The sequence below is a fragment of the Pagrus major genome, chromosome 19, assembly GCF_040436345.1.
Source record: "Pagrus major chromosome 19, Pma_NU_1.0".
Lineage (NCBI taxonomy): Eukaryota > Metazoa > Chordata > Actinopteri > Spariformes > Sparidae > Pagrus > Pagrus major.
In genome coordinates this window covers 27,238,113-27,259,346 of record NC_133233.1, presented here as the reverse complement: position 1 = coordinate 27,259,346, position 21,234 = coordinate 27,238,113, and the positions used below count along the sequence as shown (strand labels likewise).

Below are 21,234 nucleotides of genomic sequence, written 5' to 3'. Positions count from 1 at the left end.
AGGGACAGCACAACCTGGTGTAATATGAACAAAGAGAAGTGAACTTACAGTTCAGGACTGAATCTAGAAATGTGGAGGATGTCCTTTTTTTTTATTTTGTCAAAATGACCCAACAAGTGTTTTTTAGCTCTGAAGCTGCAGTTTATTTATGAAGATCTGTGACACTGAATTTTGAATGCAGGACTAAATGACTTGTAGATGTGACGAGACCTCGGGACCTCTCCTTCATGTTGGTGGGACCAGAACCAAAACCCAGTGGTTTTTGTGCCTAAACCTCACCAGAACATAAATGATGCATCGTCACAAGATGAAACTGAAAACTGAAAACTAAAGATATGTTAAGTCTCAACATTTATTCTGGATTGACAGAAAGTGGCTACATGTTCCTTTATGAGCACTTTGACTTTTAAAAGTTTGTTCAAGCAGCTGTTTGTGTGCGATCTTCAGCTCGTAGGAACAGCTTGTATCTTCTGTCAGTTGGCAGCTTGGTGAACTTATTATGACTCTTGACTCTGAGTGTGAGCAGAATAACAGCAGTAACCTGCACACGCTTCTGCTGCTGCAGCCAAATGTAGCTCTGAGCTGAGATCTGAAATCAAACCACACATTAACACTCTGAGGTGACTTCATGTCACGCTTTTATAAAACCGACTTCAAAGTGTCACATTTAATTGTCAGTAGCTGTTTCCCTTTGCCTCCAGATACGGATCATTCATCAGTGCAGATTTTAAAAGGCTTTTTCTTGTGGTGGAGGATTCAGACAGTAGCTGCATGGAGACCGATCCTTCTTTAAAAAGTTGCTTCAACACACTCTGCAGATGAAAACGTCTCCGGAGCTTCAGATACGTTTGTCTTCCTCCTGTTCTCTGCTCGACTTTGTCCTCTTGTATCTAAAAATAAAGTCTGTTTATTAATGACTGTATTATTTTATAGAGCCTGTCTTGTGTTTTATGGATCTTGTCTTGATGCCTTTCTGTGTCTCATGTGAAACTCTCCAATGACCTTGTTGTTGAATGATCTTTCCTCTGCTGTCAATCATCCATATTTCCATCTGATAAGAGAGAAGCTTCCTGTTTGTCTGCCTCAACATTTTCATCCAACATTTCCAGTTTGCGCCTGCACACATAGTTTCCACTCCAAAACATCTTGTGGCCTCCAGATTCTTTCCTCTGCACACAAGATGAACTCCAGCGTGCAGAAACATTATTTAAAGCAACAATATGTGTTTTTTTTGGAGGCAGATGGTTGATTGTTGAGTCTCATCCTCAGGTCGTCACATACTGACGCTTTGGGTTGGTGACTCGGGTCCGACGCAGCCGAAGCTAAGTTTAACTGTAATGCTGCAGTTTAATTGAATGAAGAAAAAGAAAGTGTCCATGTGTTACATGAATAAATTGGTTTTACAGTCACTAAAACATATAGTAAGTCTTTGTTAAAGGGTCGTGATGCCTCTCACAAGATTGAAATCAAACACTTCCTGTCTGAGTTCTGTTCACCAGCGTCACTTCAGTAAAATGGAAACACTGCTGTAAGTTTCCTCTGCTGAGATGACTGTTTGTTTGCCCTCCATCTTCCCTCATAGGTACAAACCTCCGCTTTAAGGAACAGTTCACCCAACAATGTCACTTCAGTCATCACGACTTGTTTTAAAACCAAAACACATCAGATGTCTCCAAACAGCTCGTCTGCTGTAATCCAAGTCTGCAGAAGCCCCGAGATCACAAACTGATCTGAGAAGATGTTATTTACACACTTTATTTCAACTGAAATCTTCCCTGTAGCTGCCGAGCTAAAAGCGTTAGCATGCACCCCGTCTGAAGTGGGTCAGCTTTGAGTGAACTGTCCCTTTAATGTCATCCATCCAGTGAATATGTCTCTGAACACAGAACTGCTGAAACACATCAGGAGTTTATAAATGTCACGTCTTGGAGACGGGTTGCTACAAGCCTGGGCCATGAAATGAAGTAACGCTGCTGATAAGTGGAAGAAGTTGTTATTGTTCTTTATTGATCAGATTAATGAAGGAACGTGAGCTTCATTTCATTTTCTCTCAAAAACCAGCAGACGTGCAGTGAGTCTGGGTTTCTCTGGGCCCTTTGGCCTGGGCCTGGTTTGTGATCCGGTCTTGGTGCCGTCCTGACAACAAGCATTTACTCCAGTGAACTGGATCACATTAAGCACACACCACATTCAAACCACTCAGAGTAACAGCACCTTCACCAACACCCACCGTCTGCTGTCGTCTGGACTTCAGCTCTCCTCCGTCATGGCAGAGTGAAATCAGAGAGTCCAGTCCTCACTGTTTGTTTCCTTTCAGCTCGACTGGAAACAACCGGTTTCTCTGCTACTTGACATTTTTGACAGGATGCCAGATGAGCTTCCACCTGATGCCACACCTGCAGAAGACACGGCAGGTTTATTTCTACAGCAGCATTCACACACAAGGCGACACCAAGTGCTTCACAGGAGCATAGAAATACAGCAGAATGAGACTTCACATGCATTTAAAAGACCATGAAAACAAGAAGCAGATACATAGTGACAGGTTTAAATAAAGTTATGTGTGATATTTTAAAATCTCTCCTCTGACACAGGAAACCTCTGCGCTGATTTAAGGACTGGTGTAATGTGCTCCACCCTCTTGGTTAGCGAGGAGAAGCTAATGCAGGGATGATTGATCTTTTACTAAGATATGTGAGCTCTTCAAAAAGTGAAAGTGAAGTTGATATTTCCAGTTCAGCCTCATACTGACGCTCTAACAAACAGGGCTCATGAAGTTAAAGCTCATGTTTTTGTAAAAGGTTATTAAGTAAGTATGTAACTAACGCTCTTGAGTAAATGTACTTAGTTACATCCCTCACTGTCTCCAGATCAGCTGTCTTTATGACAACATACCTGCAGATTAACACATTTAATTGGATCTTTGTGTTCTGCTTCCTGTTGCAGCGCCACCCTGTGGAGCGATGGAGTAGTGCAGTTAATTTCCACATGTTTCTGATGAACAGTAGAAGTTGATGTTGCAGAGTGAAGTTCTGCTTATTACCACTAATATCCTACGGTGGCCCTGAAGTGCAAATCACAACGGCAAATCAGAAAACACAACGACATTAACCAAACCGGAAAAGGTAGGTACCCTTGGGCGACATGAATCGTCGCTGATTGGACTGGTCCGTCCTTTGAACCGGAAGGACATGGTTTACATGTTTTCAAAACAAGAGCGCTGCCAGTGACGACGTACACACTGCTATTAAAGAATATTTTGATGACGAGACCAAATCACCGCGACGATCAGCCCTCCTGACCGAGACTCAGTGAACTTTCCCCCCAGAAAACAGCCTCTTTCCCCCCGAGTGAAATAGTCAGACGTCCTGTTGACTGATGGTGATTATGTAATTTAGAGAAAAACGTAACTTTGTCACTTTCCAGGATGTTTGGTGGGTCGGGATCTCAATCACAACACATTATAACGGCATCCATATGATTATAATCAGTCAGCGGGTACATGTTTAGATTAACAGGAGGACACCAGGAAACACCTTGAAAAAAACACATACGTCATCGTCATGACGTGTACCGTCACACCTCCTTTGGAGCCGCAGCGCCGGCTTTCTGTGTGAATTATACTCCGGTTCGTCTTTTACGCCGGAGCTGCTTGGTTCTGTGTGAACAACCAACGGCGGAGAATTGGCGAACCACTGCTGCGGCGATAATCCGGCGTCTCTGTGTGATTTCAGAGCTTCCCCGCTGGACACCCTCGAGTGGCCTCACCCGCTCGTTTGGGCTGAAAATAGGAAAACAAACACCAGGTTTCAATGTTTGGTGCATACAGAAAAACGAAATATTGACTCGTATTTTCGTTTTTCGTTTGCCACATTAAATAGAATTGCATGATCAGATGATACACGGACCCATATCCATGTCCTGCATCAAAATATTCTTTAATAGCAGTGTGTACGTCGTCACTGGCAGCGCTCTTGTTTTGAAAACATGTAAACCATGTCCTTCCGGTTCAAAGGACGGACCAGTCCAATCAGCGACGATTCATGTCGCCCGAGGGTTCCTACCTTTTCCGGTTTGGTTAATGTCGTTGTGTTTTTTGATTTGTTGTTGTGTTTTTTGATTTGTTGTTGTGTTTTTTGATTTGTTGTTGTGTTTTTTGTTTTGTTGTTGTGTTTTTTGATTTGTTGTTGTGTTTTCTGTTTTGTTGTTGTGTTTTCTGATTTGCTGTTGTGTTTTCTGATTTGCCATTGTGATTTGCACTTCAGGGCCACCGTAAATATCAGCTGTTTGTCATTACATAATAAATGAAGTGGATCAAATCTGAACACAGTCTGATTCAATCGAGGCTTTACTGAATCTTCTGGGGTCCGTTCCATAAAGCAGGCTTACCAAATAAGCCTGGCTTATTTTCCTGTGGATTCGGTTCCATAAAGCGAGCTCAGCATAGTTCAAACTAAATTACCATGGCAACTTATGCTGGCAAACTAGCCTGGTCCGGACCAGGCTAAATGTCAGGCTTAGCCTGAGTTGCCGCTTAACCATGACACTTATCTGAAAGAAAATACATGATTAACTATATTTTATGACTCCATTAATCACCATCAATAAAATATTAAACAAAATACATCATGAAACGCTCTTTTAAAGGCTGTGTGTTGGTTACATTTAAAATATTAAATATTACAATATTACAATTCACGATGACGACACGGGTAGAGCAGTCAGAGACTCCTATGCAAACAATTTTTTTAGTCAAGTCCTCATGTTGTTTTTGTTGCACGCCCCACCCCCCCACACCACACACTTACACAAGTCATTATTTCATTGTTTTATTTCAGTCGCAATTTGCCTGTTGAGAGAGCGTGACACACAATTAAACACAATTCAAAATGCGACAGTGTCATGTGATGATATTATGCCCTTACATCTTTCTCCAATTGTTGCATTTCCAGCTTCAGCTTTCTAATTTTCAGCCTTTTATACTCCATTTCTACATCAAGTGCTTCAATCTTCTTGTTTAAGAAGCGTTTGTAGACAGCTTTGACATTTTCCTGTGGGAAGTTTAAGTCACTTTTTAATGTTCTTGGCATTGTGCTCGACATTGTGCTCTTCTCATTTTACACTCACTCTGTCAGCTGTAGTCCCAGGCTGAGAGGGAAGAGTCTCACTGTACTGCGTCTAATTGTTGAGGTGGAGAGTCAAATTCATGATTAATACCGGAGCACCCAACTGCACACGAATGGTATTTGATGTGCAATTATTACCTCTGGCCTCCTTGAACAGACGGACACAGTCTCTTCATCCTCCTCCCTGAGTGCTGATGTGCCTTCACCCTAAAAGCGTCAACTGTTAAATCACTTTACAACGACCTTAACAAAAACTAAAGCTCATTTCAGATCAAACTGTCATATTCAAAATGAAATACAATGAGTAGAAACATAGGATACTTACAGGATCCACACTGATTCCCGGGGGCTCCAACAGGCGCACGGTGTCTCCCACCACTATGGGGGAAAAGCTGTTAGAAGGGTTTTTGTATCTACCAAAATTTTTAAATTGTAAGAATCTTTACCTTTTATGTAGTCAGCCCTTGTACTGGGGGGCATAGTTTGAGAGGATGTCCCCCCTTCAATCCCCTCAATAACCGGACACCCTTTATTCAATTGCAGAGCCAGCTCCTCCACTGGCGTAAATTGTGCAGGTGGTGGCCCTCCCCCCGTGCCGGTTATGTCGGTTTTTTTTTTTGCTGCTGTGAAAAAAAAAAAAAAAAAAATCACAACAGAATAGATGATATCCAAGTCTGAATATAGCTTATGGACATAGGCCTACTTACCACTCTGAACAATGTTTTTATATTTTATTTTAATTTGCTGCCACGTCCGCTTCTCCCCACTCAGATTGGCGCTGTTTAAAAGTAAAAAAGGTTTAATGTTACATTTACAGCCTGTAGGTTTTGTTATATAGCCTCTACTCGGGCAAGATCTTTAAACAATACGTTCTCATAATTATGGTCAAGCTTTTAATCAGACTCGTATTTATTTGGTATTTATTTAATGTGAATTTACTTACGCATTTAATCGATCAGCAATTTCCTGCCAGCCTTTCTCTCTGGCTTTATTTATTGCTGCTGTATTACCTTTCTTAGTTATTAGAGGTTTAAATTCCTCATAAGCCTCCATTATCAGTGACTGCTCCGAGGCAGTGAATATTGCCGCTCGATCTTTATGACATTTCGCCATTGTGAATCCGGTTGATCTGTGTTCGACCTTATGGGCTGCTTATGAATGGCATGCACACGCAATTAGTCTGGCTTGCTGAGCCTGTTTTGAATTAGTCTGATTGCGTAGACGTGGCTTGGCCTTTATGGAACCGCTTTAGCCTCATCTCATTTGTTAGGCTTATTCAAGTCAGGTTTTTCACATTAAGCGCCGCTTTTCTGAGCTTGCTTTATGGAACGGACCCCTGGCAACAATGACCGTGACGGTGACGTACGTACGTAACGTGGCCCGTGGCCGTGGGCGGGGCCAGAGCGTCAACGTCTGTCCGAGTTGGACGGCGAAGATGCGTCGAAGGATCAAAGCGTCAGGCGGCGAGAAAAGGAGGAGGAAGAGGCTGAGGAAGCACCAGAACCAGAACCAGGTGATGTGAAGTGATGCAGTGCTCACCAGCTGATGGACGTTTAGCGACAAAGCGTCTGTTTTTAGTTCAACATGTAGAAAAAGCCGTCAGCGGCTGCGGGTGCTGCTAGCTAGCTAGCTAGCTGTAGCCTGCGTCAGGCTCTGGCGCCACCGGCGGTCGCCTCAGTTCTGGAGAAGAGAGAAACTTGAACCCAGAAGCTGGACGGTTGGATTTCTCTCTTTATTTAAAATACATAAAACATATATGTGAATGTTTCTCTTCTCCGCATATTTTTGAGTTTATTTAGTTTAGTTATCTGAGTGAAACGTGAAGAGATGTCCTGAAACGTAGCTTCCATCTTCCACATGAGTTTGTGATGATCAACAGGGCTCAAGTTCTCAGCACCTGATGGACCGGGATCATGGACCAAGATCGTCCAGCGGCTCCTAATCAGGGAGAAATCGAGCCCTGCTGATTATTGTTGCTTCGCAATAGCAGCAATGAAAGTGTGTTGTCTTTCGACAACTCAAGCCACATTTGATGATTGTGAACTCTGAAAGAGACACAACAGTAAAGTAACATTATAAGATTAAATGAAATACATTGCGCTATAAATAAGGGAAAAATGTCAAATCAAAAAATGTGTCTTGTTTTTATTCAATATCAATTTGGAAAGCTGAGGAGACGAGGAGTTCAGGGTGGACAAGGGCAGGAGAGAGTTATATTACAGTGTAGGGCTGTAGGGCAATTACTCCAACATTAAGAAGAATTAACACAAATGTGAAATTGGTTCATGTTAGTTACTCATAGTCCAGAGAAATATAGGCTGAATATATGCATAGAGGAACTATAAGTAAAACTGAAAAGAAAACACGCACAATGCGTTTATTATAATACCATATAATAATATTACATATAGAGAAATAATAAAATATGACCAGAGGCTCATAAAGCATCCTATTTCTGAGTTGTATTGTTGTGATTTTAAAATCAAAAAGACAAGATATGCTCTTAATAACAAAACAAAAAAATCACTGATATATTCATAGAGCATATTTACTGTACATGTAAATATAAAGTTTGCAGCTAATTCACATGACCTAACGATACACCTAAAATTATATGAACAACATTATAAAAGTCACGCTTCCTTCCATTATTTATACCGAAGCGGAAACAGAACCGAGGAAAGAGACAGGAAAACAGGAAAACCGAGCAGGAAGCATCACGGTGACGTCAAATGTTGGAGAGTGGGCGGAGTTAAACGTTTGACTCCGCCCACATTGAGGTCTGCGGCCTGCAGGGAGGAGACATGAAAGTGAAAGTGTTCAGACTCCATTTTGAGTCGACAGCAGCAGCAGGTGGAGGAAAAGACGTCTGAGGCAGAGGTGAGTTTTATTTCTACATTATTGTTTTACAGTCAAAGTCTCTGATTCATCTGTGAGAACAGCGGGATCGGCTACAAAATTCACATTGAACAAGAGACAACAAGCTCATATTTAAAGAAAACTGACTGTGTGTGTGTGTGTGTGTGTGTGACTTCCTCCTTCAGTCTGGGTTGAGAAAAGAAGTATGAAATGATTAAAACTTGACAGACTTTTCTTGTGACTCTTGTGCTCTGAGCTCAGTCAGTGTTATGTTGCTTATTTCTCAGACTGACTCAAGTCCAGAAGACGACAGCAGTTTTGTTTTATGAATTTTATTGTCAATATTTTGTCTCCCACTTCAGGTTCACCTGACAAAATAGTTTAACAGTAAAAGTTTTCACTAATGAAGCCTCGATTAAAGTCTGTTTCATGGACTTGGACTTCACTGTTCACTCATTGAAGATATTGTGTTGTACCACAGTAGATCCTGTACTGTCCTGTTGGTCAGAAGGATCCAGATTGCTGTTTCAGTATTAACATATTTTGTTATAACTTAACACTAAGAACTAGATTCTGTTAGACATTTAACCTCTGACATTTAAAAGATGAAACCCAGTTGCAAAGACACAATGTTTTCTGTAGAAATTTTAAGTGAAAGATGCCAGAACAATCATTTTATTACATTTTACACCCTCCTCCTCTGCATCTTGTTTCACCTGTTTGTCCTCCTTGTCTTCATGTTGTTCTCCTTCCATGTGCTACATATTTACCTCAGTGCTTTCTGAAGTGCAGAAGATGAGTGATTGTGTGGAGGAAGAAGAGGACGGAGCAGAGTCTCCAGTCTCCAGCTGTCTGTCTATGAAGAGTGACCGGTCCAAAGAAACACCTCCAGACTTCAATAATGAACCTGGACCCTCAGACACACAGTAAGAAGACTGCCATGTTTTTAATCACCAAACTGTCAATATCAGCAATTTGTGTATTGACATGAAATAAATACAAACATGTTGGTGTTTCCAGAAGTCAGTACCACAGACGGAGAGAAGAGTCTCCAGTCTCCAGCTGTCTGTCTATGAAGAGTGACCGGTCCAAAGGTTTAGTTCCAGAGTTCAGTAATGAACCTGGACCCTCACACACACAGTAAGAGAACTGATACTAACTTCAGTTTATATAATTAAATCATTACCATTATATGACTGTAGCTGCCCAAATATAGGACAAATACTTTTTCTGGAAATTACATTTCAAAACTTTGTGATTTGTATTATACGCAGGGACGAGACAATTATGTGTCAACATCAGATATTCTTTTTGAATACACCAGAGTGTTGCATCATGGGGTGTAGCCTAAATATTGTTGGCTAGTGAGATACTTCAAGTTCATTCATCGTTTGTTTGTTACAGAAATTTAGTCTTAAAAGTGTTTAGTTTGCTCAGTTAAACCTTCAGGAGTTTGATGGCTGATGCAACGTGTTTTGCTGCGATGGAAGAATTACTGATGAATGAAAACGAGCAGAAGTCGTCCCAATGTCTTTACTGCAGATGATCAAATGATCTGTTAAAAAGAGAGGAATTACAACTTTCACTGAATGTCAGGATGAGGAGCACGAAGTATTTTACAGATAGATAAATTACACAAATGAGGGATTTATGTTCTGCTTTAATGACAAGTGAGGATTTCTTCTATATCTTTGCAAAGGAAGAGGCTCCATTGATGAGGGCTGGAAGTATCTCATGGAAACTGTCCCAAAATCTTCACTCTGACATTGTTTTTATCTTCATAAAACCTTTTCATCAAACACAGTTGTTGAAAAAAGAGGAGGGTATATTGTGCTAAGCGTGGCCATGTACTTTGTCCAGTATGGTTTAAGTTTTTAATAGCTGCTAATGAGGTCATGTTTTGTGGTCCTTTTTGTTTGTGTGATAAAATTTCCCATTAAAATAAGTTTGTTTACTGAAATCAAATGATGCAAACTGCTCCACTGTGACTCAGACAAAAACAAACTGTTAGTGATTGGGAGTTCAGTCCAGATTCAGAGCTTGGAGAAGACATACTTATGTTTACAGTCTGTCTTCTCTTTTGTCAGACTGATCTGTGATTTCTAATCTGAGGGATTTTCCTTTATCTCTTCAGAAAGACAGAGGGAAGTGTTTCTGTGGAGGAGCAGCTGTCCTGCTGTCCAGTGTTAGTCAGTCAGACCAACACTGTACAAAGTAAGACTGTACATCTGTCTGCTGATGTCTTCATGTCTGAAAAAAGGAACTTTTTGATTTAATGAAGATTCTTGCTCTCAATTTAATCCCAGAATATTTTCTTCTCCTTCAGCTGATAGTGTTCTGCAGGAGGCTTTAGATGAACATAAGATCAGTCTGAGGAGGAGATGTGAACGTGTGACTGAAGGAAGTGATGAAACAGGAAGTGATGGAACAGGAAGTGGAACCCTCCTCACCAGGATCTACACTGAGCTCTACATCACAGAGGGACAGAGTGAAGAGGTTAATACCCAACATGAGGTGAGACAGCTGGAGACAGCTTCCAAGATGGAGACCCTCCATGAGACTCCAATCAAGTGCAGCGACATCTTTAAAGCCTCACCTGACCAACAGAGACGCATCAGAGTGGTTCTGACCAACGGCGTCGCTGGCGTTGGAAAAACCTTCTCAGTGCAGAAGTTCACTCTGGACTGGGCAGAGGGCTCCGAAAACCAAGATGTCAGTCTGCTGGTTCTGCTTTCGTTCAGGGAGCTGAACCTGATCAGAGATGAGCAGTACAGTCTTCTCAGGCTGCTCCATGTTTTCCATCCAACATTACAGAAGGTGACAGCAGAGAAGCTCGCTGTCTGTAAACTTCTGTTCATCTTTGACGGCCTGGATGAAAGCAGACTTTCACTGGATTTCAAGAACTATGAGGTCGTGTCTGATGTCACACAGGAGTCATCAGTCAGCGCGCTGCTGACAAACCTCATCGAGGGGAAGCTGCTTCCCTCGGCTCTCGTCTGGATAACTTCCCGACCTGCAGCAGCCAATCGGATCCCTCCTTCACGTGTTGACAGGGTAACAGAAGTACGAGGCTTCACTGACGCCCAGAAGGAGGAGTACTTCAGGAGGAGGTTCAGTGATGAAGATCTGTCCAGCAGAGTCATCTCACACATCAAGACCTCCAGGAGCCTCCACATCATGTGTCTGATCCCAGTCTTCTGCTGGATCACTGCTACAGTTCTGGACCACATGTTGACTACAGACCAGAGAGGAGAGCTGCCCAAGACCCTGACTGACATGTACTCACACTTCCTGCTGGTTCAGACAAAGAGGAAGAAGCAGAAGTACGATGAGGGACGTGAGACGAGTCCACAGGAGCTGACGGAGGCTGACAGGGAAGTTCTTCTGAAGCTGGGGAGGCTGGCGTTTGAACATCTGGAGACAGGAAACATCATGTTCTACCAAGAAGACCTGGAGCGGTGTGGTCTTAATGTCACAGAGGCCTCGGTGTACTCAGGAGTTTGTACAGAGATCTTCAGAAGAGAGAGTGTGATCTTCCAGAAAACAGTCTACTGCTTTGTTCATCTGAGCGTTCAGGAGTTTCTGGCTGCAGTCTACATGTTCCACTGTTACACCAGCAGGAACACAGAGGTACTGAAGGACTTCCTGGGAAAATCAAAGTCTTTTCTTGAGAAGATTTCTAAGTTTTTTGGTAGAGTTGTTGATGGCGTGGAGACCCGTTACTCATCCCTGGATGACTTCCTGAGGAGCGTCATGGAGAAATCCCTTGAAAGTAAAAATGGTCACCTGGACCTGTTTGTTCGCTTCCTTCATGGCCTCTCTCTGAAGTCCAACCAGAGACTCTTAGGAGGTCTGCTGGGTCAGACAGACAACAGTCCAGAAATCATCCAGAGAGCCATCAAGAACCTGAAGGAGATGAACAGAGATAAGATCTCTCCTGACAGAAGCATCAACATCTTCCACTGTCTGATGGAGATGAACGACCACTCAGTTCATCAGGAGATCCAAGAGTTCCTGAAGTCAGAGAACAGATCAGAGAAGAACCTCTCTGTGATCCACTGCTCAGCTCTGGCCTACATGCTGCAGATGTCAGAGGAGGTTCTGGATGTGTTGGACCTGAGGAAGTACAACACATCAAAGGAGGGACGACTGAGACTGATTCCAGCTGTGAGGAACTGCAGGACGGCTGTGTGAGTCCAGATGTGATTATCAACATTATAAATCAGTGTAGATTAGCAGTTTAATTCTTCAGATATACAAACTATAAAATAATTTATTTTGAAATAGCGCTTACATTTTTAAATACAATTGTGATTATTTTAAATAATGTTTCAGTTACCATGAGTGCAACAATGTAGATGTTTCAGTTGGATGTGTTTATAGCTGTCAGGTTGTTGAACTCAGTTATTCCATTTATTTCTAATGATCATTAAATGTGACAGTTTTTCTTCTATGAATCTTTCTTTGGGTGATAGAAGAAACCCTGGTGAAACTAATGAAAGAGGTTTTTTTAACCACTATACTGAAGAGTTTAAAATAAGATCTGTATCATTTTTCATGTGATGTTTCTAAAGTCCTTGAGAATTTCTTTCATGCAGTTATTGTTCTCATTATGTCGGTTTAGAGACATTTCACAGTGAGCAAATGGACCAAGAAGTTCCAGCTCAAATTAAAGCTTCTACTTTACCTTTTATACATGACATGAGATCTTTTTCTGACTTGACTCTTATTTAGTTTTAATCTTTGTGTATTTTTGTTCTGTAGAATCAGAATCAGCTTTATTTGGCCAAATATGTGTTGACATACAAGGAATCTGACTCCAGTTTATCATTGCTCTCAGTGTAGTTACACAGAAGAGACATACAGCTGGAAAGGAAAACACCGAAACTGAACCAACAACTAGATGAAACGTGAAGAATAAAGAAGTGTGAATGTTCAGGACTGCAATGTACAATAGCATCTGAAAAGACAGCAGGTGTATAAATCAAAATCACCAATGGCAACACCATAAAAGTGTAAATCATACAAGTCTTTATAGAAGTCAACTGTTCTGAATCACATCTGTATTAGCTGGCAAAATATTAATCATGTAAATGTAGATTTCTAAGATGGTTTTTCAAACTTCAAGCTCATCCATGTTGAATTCGGGAGGTACACGATCATTCAGCAACATGATTTGTGGAGCCCACATGCTCGACACAAGACGTGCGATGATGTTAATTTTGGCACTCTCACCCTCATGCTAACACTGTGTTGGGCATAAACTAATCTAACTTTTTGGCCAAAGACACAGGATCAGATCACACTGACAGACTGTGGACATCATGGAAACCCAAATGTAACTACATTTTCTCTTCCTTCATCTGCAAGATTAAAATAAAACAAAGATTTAAAGTCTGCAGGTTTTAGAGAGTGATGAGAATAACTGTTTCATGTCAAACACAGATCAGATGAAGGTTTGCTGAACCACTGATGTAAATAGCAAATGTCAATCAGAACTGAATGTTTCAAACTGTTTTGACATCAAATGCATGAAGTAAATATAAAGTGTCCTCTTTCATAATAACATTTTTGTAATATCTGTGTCATGACAGACTTTCTGGCTGTGGACTCTCAGAGACTCACTGTGAAGTTGTGGCCTCAGCTCTGAAGTCCAACCCCTCCCATCTGAGACAGCTGGACCTGAGTGACAACAGTCTGAAGGATTCAGGAGTGAAGCTCCTGTCTGTTGGACTGGAGAGTCAAAACTGTGCTCTAGAGAGTCTGGGGTCAGTTCATTGTCTTGTTTTTCCATATATTCATTTTCTGTGTATCCAAGTGGCTCCATCCTGTGGTGTTCAGAGGAGGCTGCACTGAAGGACTCTATTCAGTGTTTTTATTTATTTATTTATTTATTTATTTTCATTCAGTTTATTTCTAACTTGTAAGTGTTAGCATCCAGCTGATGCCAGTCCCACTCATTTTAGAAACGGGATCATTAATTTAGAACGGACAGTTTCACTTGAACTACTCGAGTACTTCCAGAGGTGTTGGTATACCAAAAGTTTATGGACAGCCTGCAGCCAATCAGGATCCAGTTTTCACCCAGACCATGGTATAAAATATATGTTGTCCTCTTACCTGTGGTGGTATTTGTCCATCTACTGTAGATCAGCTGGACCTCTGATGTAAATAGCAAATGTTAATCAGAACAGAATGTTTCAAACTGTTTTGACTTCATCATTTGACAAACATTATCAGTATTATACTCATAGTTTGACCAAAACAATAGAAAAGTTTATTAAATGACTTTCAATGACACTTTACAACGTTCTACACAAAATGAGAGTAGTTACTACAATATTTAATAGATAATGATGAGTTTCTGAAGAACAGACTGGGAGATACTATATTAATAAAAAATGATGTCATGATTAGTTCATAAATATCCATGAATCAACATACTGACCACTTTCTTCATGAGTCGTTCCTGATAAACCAGCTGCTTAGAGGACAAACACTAGTGATGATTCATTTGTACTAATTACTTAATGCTAAGTTACTTTCTGAGTTCCCCAACAAGTGAAGTGAAACTTCAGACTGACATCAGTCACTGTCTGTTCAGTGTTGAGGAGTTTTGAGTGTGTAGGGAGGGTCGAGCTCGTTCTCATGCATATATTTAAATACTCATAAAAACACACAAAATCCACAAAACAAAGGACATTTCTTTCAGGTTTCTTTTTTATGTTTAGTCGAAGTAATAGTCGTTGATCAAGTGCTACAGTAGACAGTTCAGTTCAGTTTGTTCTGAAACCAAAACGACCTTCAAAAAAAAGAAAAAAAAGAGATTTCTTAGCAGTTCATTGATTATCAGGTGGTTTGATTCATTCCTCACTCGTTTCTTAGTAACTTGTCACATTTTTGTGTACTGTGCTGTAAAATGTTACCTGACATTTCTTTAAAAAAAAATGTGTTTGATAATTATTTATACACATTACTTACAGACCAATTGTCTCCAAGGCTGAAGAATTTTGTTGACTGTGAATTACTGCTGACCAGTAGATGGCAACACAAAATATGATTCATTGCAAATAAATCAAATGTTTGTAAAAGTTTTAAGATGTATTTTAACTTTAATTTGTTTTTTTATTTTATACAGACTTCAGTAAATGTGGACCTCTCCTTTAATTACACAGGCTTTACAGCCCTACATGTCTTATTTAATGATGTTCCTCTAGTTCCAGACCTGACTGAGATCAGCAGCATGTTATTAATCTGTGTTGACATGAACAGCTGTATGAATGTTGTGCTGACATGTGGATGATGTCTGTAGAAGGCTGATGATGATCCACAATAGGGATGGGCGATATATATCGTTGGCGATAATATCGTCATTTTTTTTTTTTGACGATGTGCAAATTTCCATTATCGAGTATTTAAATTACCAAAAATATTGAAACGAACGCGGAAACTCCTCACATCCACTTAATACACGGTGCAGCAGCGCTGTCTACAGCATGGCAGGCTTCGCCCCACCCCTCGACCTCTGAACCCCGCGACGTCTCATAACAACAACAACAACAACAACAATGGCGGACTACGCGCTTGTGTGCGTGTTTCTTGCAACTTACTCGCCTTGTAGTCGAGTGTGAGTCGCAGCATCAGTTCGACCTCATTATCGGTCCACACAAATGATTCTGGTTTCCTTGCACTGGCCATTTTCGTCTTCTTCTTGTTGGGTTCGGTTTCTCCGTCTACTGTCTGTTTGTTTACAGCGCGCAAGCTTTTTGTGCTCGCGCCGTCTCTTCTTCTCCGTTTTTGGTGAATTTCAAGCGCCACCCATAGGCCTGGAATATGAACTACAGCGTTTTCAGTCGTTTTCAGGGGATCGGTCTGGACACAAATATTCTTGAATTTTAAAGGATATCGACTGATCATCGTTATCGCCAAAATCCCCCAAAATATCGAGATATTATTTTTTGCCCATATCGCCCACCCCTAATCCACAATAACACAATGACAAAGTTACTCTGCTCATTTTAGAGAAAAGCTCATTGATGAGGACACAGTAATGTTGAGCTACACATTTAAAACCTGAACACATCTGATTGGATTATAAATTAATTTTCATCTCCATCATTTATTCTTTATTCAGATTGAGGGGCTGCAGTTTGTCAGTGTTGAGGCAGTGTTGACCAAATATGAATCAAGTTCCTCGTTCTCTCAGAAATATATTTTCACTGTTTAGCTGTAATATGATAAAGTTTGTGTCCCTGCCACCATGTTAAGAAAGTACCAGGGACGACAGAGAGGCGTTATTATGGATCCTACTGCTGTTGCCTCTGTTGGTTCAGACATGAGGAGTGAGACTGGTTTGGGTTAGGGTAAGAATATCAGGGTGAGATAATCAGAGGCAGACTAGGGCCAATCTTAGCAAGATAAGTGGGATCCAAAATGAGGCGACAGGGAGGCACTCACATGCACTAACATGCACACAGCTCAGATCACAACACACACACTGAGAGTGTGACGTCATTCTGTGTTCAGGACACCATGACTCCACTATATCTTTACATAACTAATAGTTGTATTTTAACTTCCATCTTGTTGTGTTCAGGTGTCTACGTCCTGTCTACCAGGAAGTGAGACAGGAGTCTTTCCCTATTTTTAAGCCTTTCACCTGCTGTGCTCCCGTTTGGTCATTTCTCCTGTTAATATCTCAGGGTGTGACGAGATCTTGTGTCACGAGATCTCATGTTATTAAAACGTGTCTGATGTTGAACTTGAAATTAGCATAGAAGATGCCCCCGCCACTTTTAAGTCGTTTGTGTGGCAGCATTTTGGTGCCTGATGGAAACAATAAACGGCGTCAGACTGACAGACAAGACACGAACAATATGTAAGAACTGTAAGAAAATAGTGCCGTACACCGCGGCTAACACGAGCACTATGCAAAGACACCTACAGAACCACCACAGCTCTCTACTGAAATCAACCGTGCCTGTGAAGAAAACACTGAAAGGCCGGACAACACTGACAAATGCTTTTACATCTCAACTTCCACAGTCAAGTGCTCGAGCCACAGCAATAACGAAAGACATCAGTGTTTTCATTGCATTTGACATGAGGCCATTTCCCATGGTGGAAAACTGGCGACTCCTCCACACATTGGAGTCAAAGTTCACCATCCCAGTGGTCCTGAACCTCTACACAGATAGCATACCTTTCCATCCCTGCTACCTCCGCTCCAAGTGAGCGTGTCTTTTCAACTGCAGGAGACATAGTTAGTGCCCAAAGGTCTCAACTGCTGCCAGAAAACGTAGACATGCTCATATTCTTGAACAAGAACGTGACCATATCTTAGGCTGGGCAGTGTAGTTGTAGCCAGCTCTCAGCTCTGTATCATGCTTGGAGGGAAATCATGTCAGTCTCTGTTTGCACTTTAAGTGTTGAGAGAGAACTACTTTGATTATTGTTTGCACTTAAAACAAGACGACTGAGAAAAAGTTAGTGTTATTCATTTTTGTTATTTATACAGTTTTTATTTTTCACTTTCAATTTGTGGAGAGGAGTTCAGTTAGAAGGTCACACAGCTTCAATTAGAAGTTAGAAGCTCACACATAGTTCATGCACAGTTATAAGGTCTGAAGAGACTCATGAGAAATCATACAGGAGAGAAGCCAGTCAGTTGAGTTTGTGGTGAAACCTTTTACAGTTCTTACATATTGTTTGTGTCTTTTACTGCATATGATAATTCATACTCAGTCACAAAGTAGAGCTGAAGTCACATTCATTACAAGATGATTACTAGTTAAAACATTTCAAAATGGACCTGCATTGTTTTGCTTTTTGTAACTTTTGATCAAATAACATTTTTAAGAAGTTTTTTTAAAAATAGTGTTAAAATCTCCTCTCGTTCTCATGAACCTAATATCGTGTATCGTCTCATCTCATGAGCTGAGTGTATCGTCACGCCTCTATTAATCTCCCATTTTCATAGTGATACAGATCAAAAAGGTCTTCTCAGGTCCTGTGTGGGGGTATGTGTCGTGGTACCTGGCAACCCAACTCAGAGGGAGAGTTGAGCATGTGCCAACAACCCTGCCTGACGTTTGCCACTCGTCCCTGTGTCACTAATGCTCTGCTCCACTCACTTTGCCCCTGAAAATGGGTGAAACAGCTGCCAAAAAGAAAACATTGCTTCCAAAATTCACATAACTTTGTGTGAAACTTTCCTTTTATTGATAATTGTCTCCTCTCTCACTTGTGTGGGACACGCAGGAGGCTGACGTGCTGCCAAGTGCTACCTGCTTGTTTTAGGTGTCCAACTGGGCTGTCCAGACCGAGCGCCCCGTGCTGTGGTCCTCCATGGCCAGCTTATGATTTCTACTGATCCTTTCATGGAGCCAGATGAAAAAATAACACCTCAAATATGAAATGATATAAGTGAAAATAAAAAATAAATAATCTATTCAGAAGAATATCAGAATTAAATCCAAATCATTTAGATTGAAATTAACCTTTTACTTCACTTGTTTTTATTTTGAAAATGTTTTTGATTTTTTTATGATTCAAGATCAAAACTTGAACTTTCAAGTTTTATTTTTTCAACACATTTATTTTCTCCAAATGAACAAACCTCTTGGCCTTGATCTGGCTACATATCCTTTCACCATCTGTCCTATTTTGGCAGGATTCTGTAAGTGAATCTGACAAAACACTGGTAATTTACTAGAAAGTGTTGCTGCTGTTTGTGATTGTGTGTTTCTGTATTTGTTCCTCAGAGATGTGCAGCAAACACACACAGGCACAGACCACAGGCTTAAGAAAACCCCTCCCCACATATAATCACACAAGTCTATGGTCCTTTTAACTTCATTGTTACAGAAGAAGCAGCATCCTGCTTATCACATAAAAGGCTTCATGTTATCAATTCATGATGTTTATTATAAAGATGCTCTACGTGTACGTCTAATTAGAAAAGAGCCGAGGAGCAGAATTTAAGTGAAAGACATTTTATGTGCTTGAAATGTTACATGTTGACTTTTGATCACTTTTGTGGACTTAGTTTGACTTTTTTGACTTGAAGACTTACATGAAGTCTTTTTACTCACTCTGACGTGTCAGGATATAACCTTTTTAATTAAAACTGCATGAAAATATCATGTGATCTGCTACTTCAGTGCACGCTAACAACAAATATTACTGGGACCGCAATAAAAATTTGCACACCAGCTTTTTTTATATCCAAGAATTCAAATCATAAACTCTACCACTGACTTCCTCAGTAATGAACTGGACACATTTAGGCACCTTGAGTAACCATATACTTGTTTTGTCACTTTGTGTATTTGACAGTGTTGAACCTGCATCCTGTTGGGTTCAGGTGTTTGGAGTTTCCATTTTCTAAACTTCTACATTCTGAACCTTCTTCAGCTCTGAACAGATTATTAAACACTGAATGATTTCAAGCAGGAACATTGTCTTCTAAACTTTCATCATTTATTCTTTATTCAGATTGTTGAGCTGCAGTTTGTCAGAGATCAGCTGTGCTTCTCTGGCCTCAGCTCTGAAGTCCAACCCCTCCCATCTGAGACTGCTGAACCTGAGTAACAACAAGCTGCAGGATTCAGGAGTGAAGCTGCTGTGTGATTTTCTACAGAGTCCAAACTGTAGACTGGAGACTCTGAGGTCAGTTCACTGACTCTGTTACTGCTAACTAATATCTGAGTTTACATTCATACATAACTTACATTGATAAAGTTATAGATTTCCTTTGGTTCATATTTTCAATTTTCTTGAACTAAATTTCTTCTTCAGTCACAAAAGACTTCTGTTTCTTCAAGAAACTGTAGAAAATGTTCAGTTAGTTGTTAAAGTAAATTAATGTTTATACTTTAATCTGTTAATAGAAGAACTGAACTAACATTTGATTTAAATTGATGAAGTTGAGAAGCTGAAGTAGAAATATTTAGATTTCTGTTGATGTCAATGTGTTTTCACAAATAATGTCTGATCATTGATATTGATCCTACAGAACACACACAGATCAAAGCATATTTTCAAAAGAAGATGTTTAAAAGAAAATTCAGTTTTTCTCCTCTAATAACAGACCTGACTGAGATCAGCAGCATGTTATTAATCTGTGTTGACATGAACAGCTGTGTGAATGTTGTGCTGACATGTGGATGATGTCTGTAGAAGGCTGATGATGATCCACAATAACACAATGACAAAGTTACTCTACTCATTTTAGAGAAAAGCTCATTGATGAGGACACAGTAATGTTGAGCTACACATTTAAAACCTGAACACATCTGATTGGATTATAAATGGATTTTTATCTCCATCATTTATTCTTTATTCAGATTGAGTCACTGCAGTTTGTCAGAGATCAGCTGTGCTTCTCTGGCCTCAGCTCTGAAGTCCAACCCCTCCCATCTGAGAGAGCTGTGGCTGTGGGGAAACAACCTGCAGGATTCAGATGTGAAGCTGCTGTGTGATCTGAAGGAGAGTCCAGACTGTAGACTGGAGACTCTGTGGTCAGTAGAGGGTTGGAGTCAGTTCATGCTGGTTTCAGCAGTATTGTACTAAACACAGTATCAAAGTAAAGATCCAGTATTTCCTGCTTTCCTCAGTGAAGCTGTGAGAGGAGAACGGTGACAGGCTTCATGATTGGACAGAAAGACAGAGAGAGAGCAGTCAGCCAATCAGACGAGCCAGAAGCTTGTTGTGATCGTGTGTTTGAGTCGATGTGAAGACGACTGTTGTTGTTATGTTCATGTCTACAGGAAATAAAGCTGGATCACAGCTGACAGCATCACAGGATGTATAGAGACAGTGTCCTCATTCATCAAACTGTCGGAGCATCAAATCTGATCTCAAAGTGTTTGTTCTCTCATTTCAACACTGAACAACTGATCAGTTCATCTTTGTCACAGCTCTCAGATCAGTCTGACTGAAGCCTGCAAATCACTGGCTCTTATTTCAGAGAACCATCATTACATTTAGTAACCATGTGGTCTGTATACGGACCAGAACCTCTGCTGAAGTCCACAAACCACAGCTGATGTTTTACTGTTCAGTGTAGGACCTTTAACGTTATATTTATATCTGCCCATGTGTCATTTGATTTGTCCAAATATTTTTATAACAGACTCCATATTTACATATTTGTCATGTGATGTTTCCAAAGTAGATGAAATATTTAAATGTGAGTGAGACTCTGGTTTTTAACAGCAGTAAATCATCATTAAAGTGAGCTGTGAGT

General features: G+C 40.6%; 1 protein-coding gene and 1 long non-coding RNA gene across 2 annotated transcripts; one reads left to right on the top strand and one right to left on the bottom strand.

The window, feature by feature from the left end:
* Positions 1-5,085: 5,085 nt before the first annotated feature.
* Positions 5,086-5,506, bottom strand: LOC141014285 (uncharacterized). Its single transcript, XR_012180489.1, has 3 exons — positions 5,452-5,506; positions 5,265-5,333; positions 5,086-5,178 (listed from the first exon to the last, which is right to left on the bottom strand). It is a non-coding gene; the product is annotated as an uncharacterized lncRNA (long non-coding RNA).
* Positions 5,507-7,946: 2,440 nt separating this feature from the next.
* LOC141014235 (protein NLRC3-like) lies at positions 7,947-20,677 on the top strand. Its single transcript, XM_073487946.1, has 8 exons — positions 7,947-8,006; positions 8,761-8,911; positions 9,006-9,125; positions 10,120-10,199; positions 10,312-12,175; positions 13,580-13,753; positions 19,482-19,655; positions 20,333-20,677. Exons 2-8 carry the CDS (start codon positions 8,781-8,783, stop codon positions 20,556-20,558), a joined length of 2,769 nt encoding a protein of 922 aa, XP_073344047.1. The 5' UTR covers positions 7,947-8,006; positions 8,761-8,780; the 3' UTR covers positions 20,559-20,677.
* Positions 20,678-21,234: the final 557 nt, after the last annotated feature.

What these genes read in the sequence shown, in the direction of transcription:
- LOC141014235 (XM_073487946.1), top strand. Translation starts at nt 8,781, where the DNA reads ATGAGTGATTGTGTGGAGGAAGAAGAGGACGGAGCAGAGTCTCCAGTC. An exon ending in CCTGGACCCTCAGACACACA is followed by an intron (nt 8,912 to 9,005) that starts GTAAGAAGACTG and finishes TGGTGTTTCCAG; the next exon opens with AAGTCAGTACCACAGACGGA. An exon ending in TCAGACCAACACTGTACAAA is followed by an intron (nt 10,200 to 10,311) that starts GTAAGACTGTAC and finishes CTTCTCCTTCAG; the next exon opens with CTGATAGTGTTCTGCAGGAG.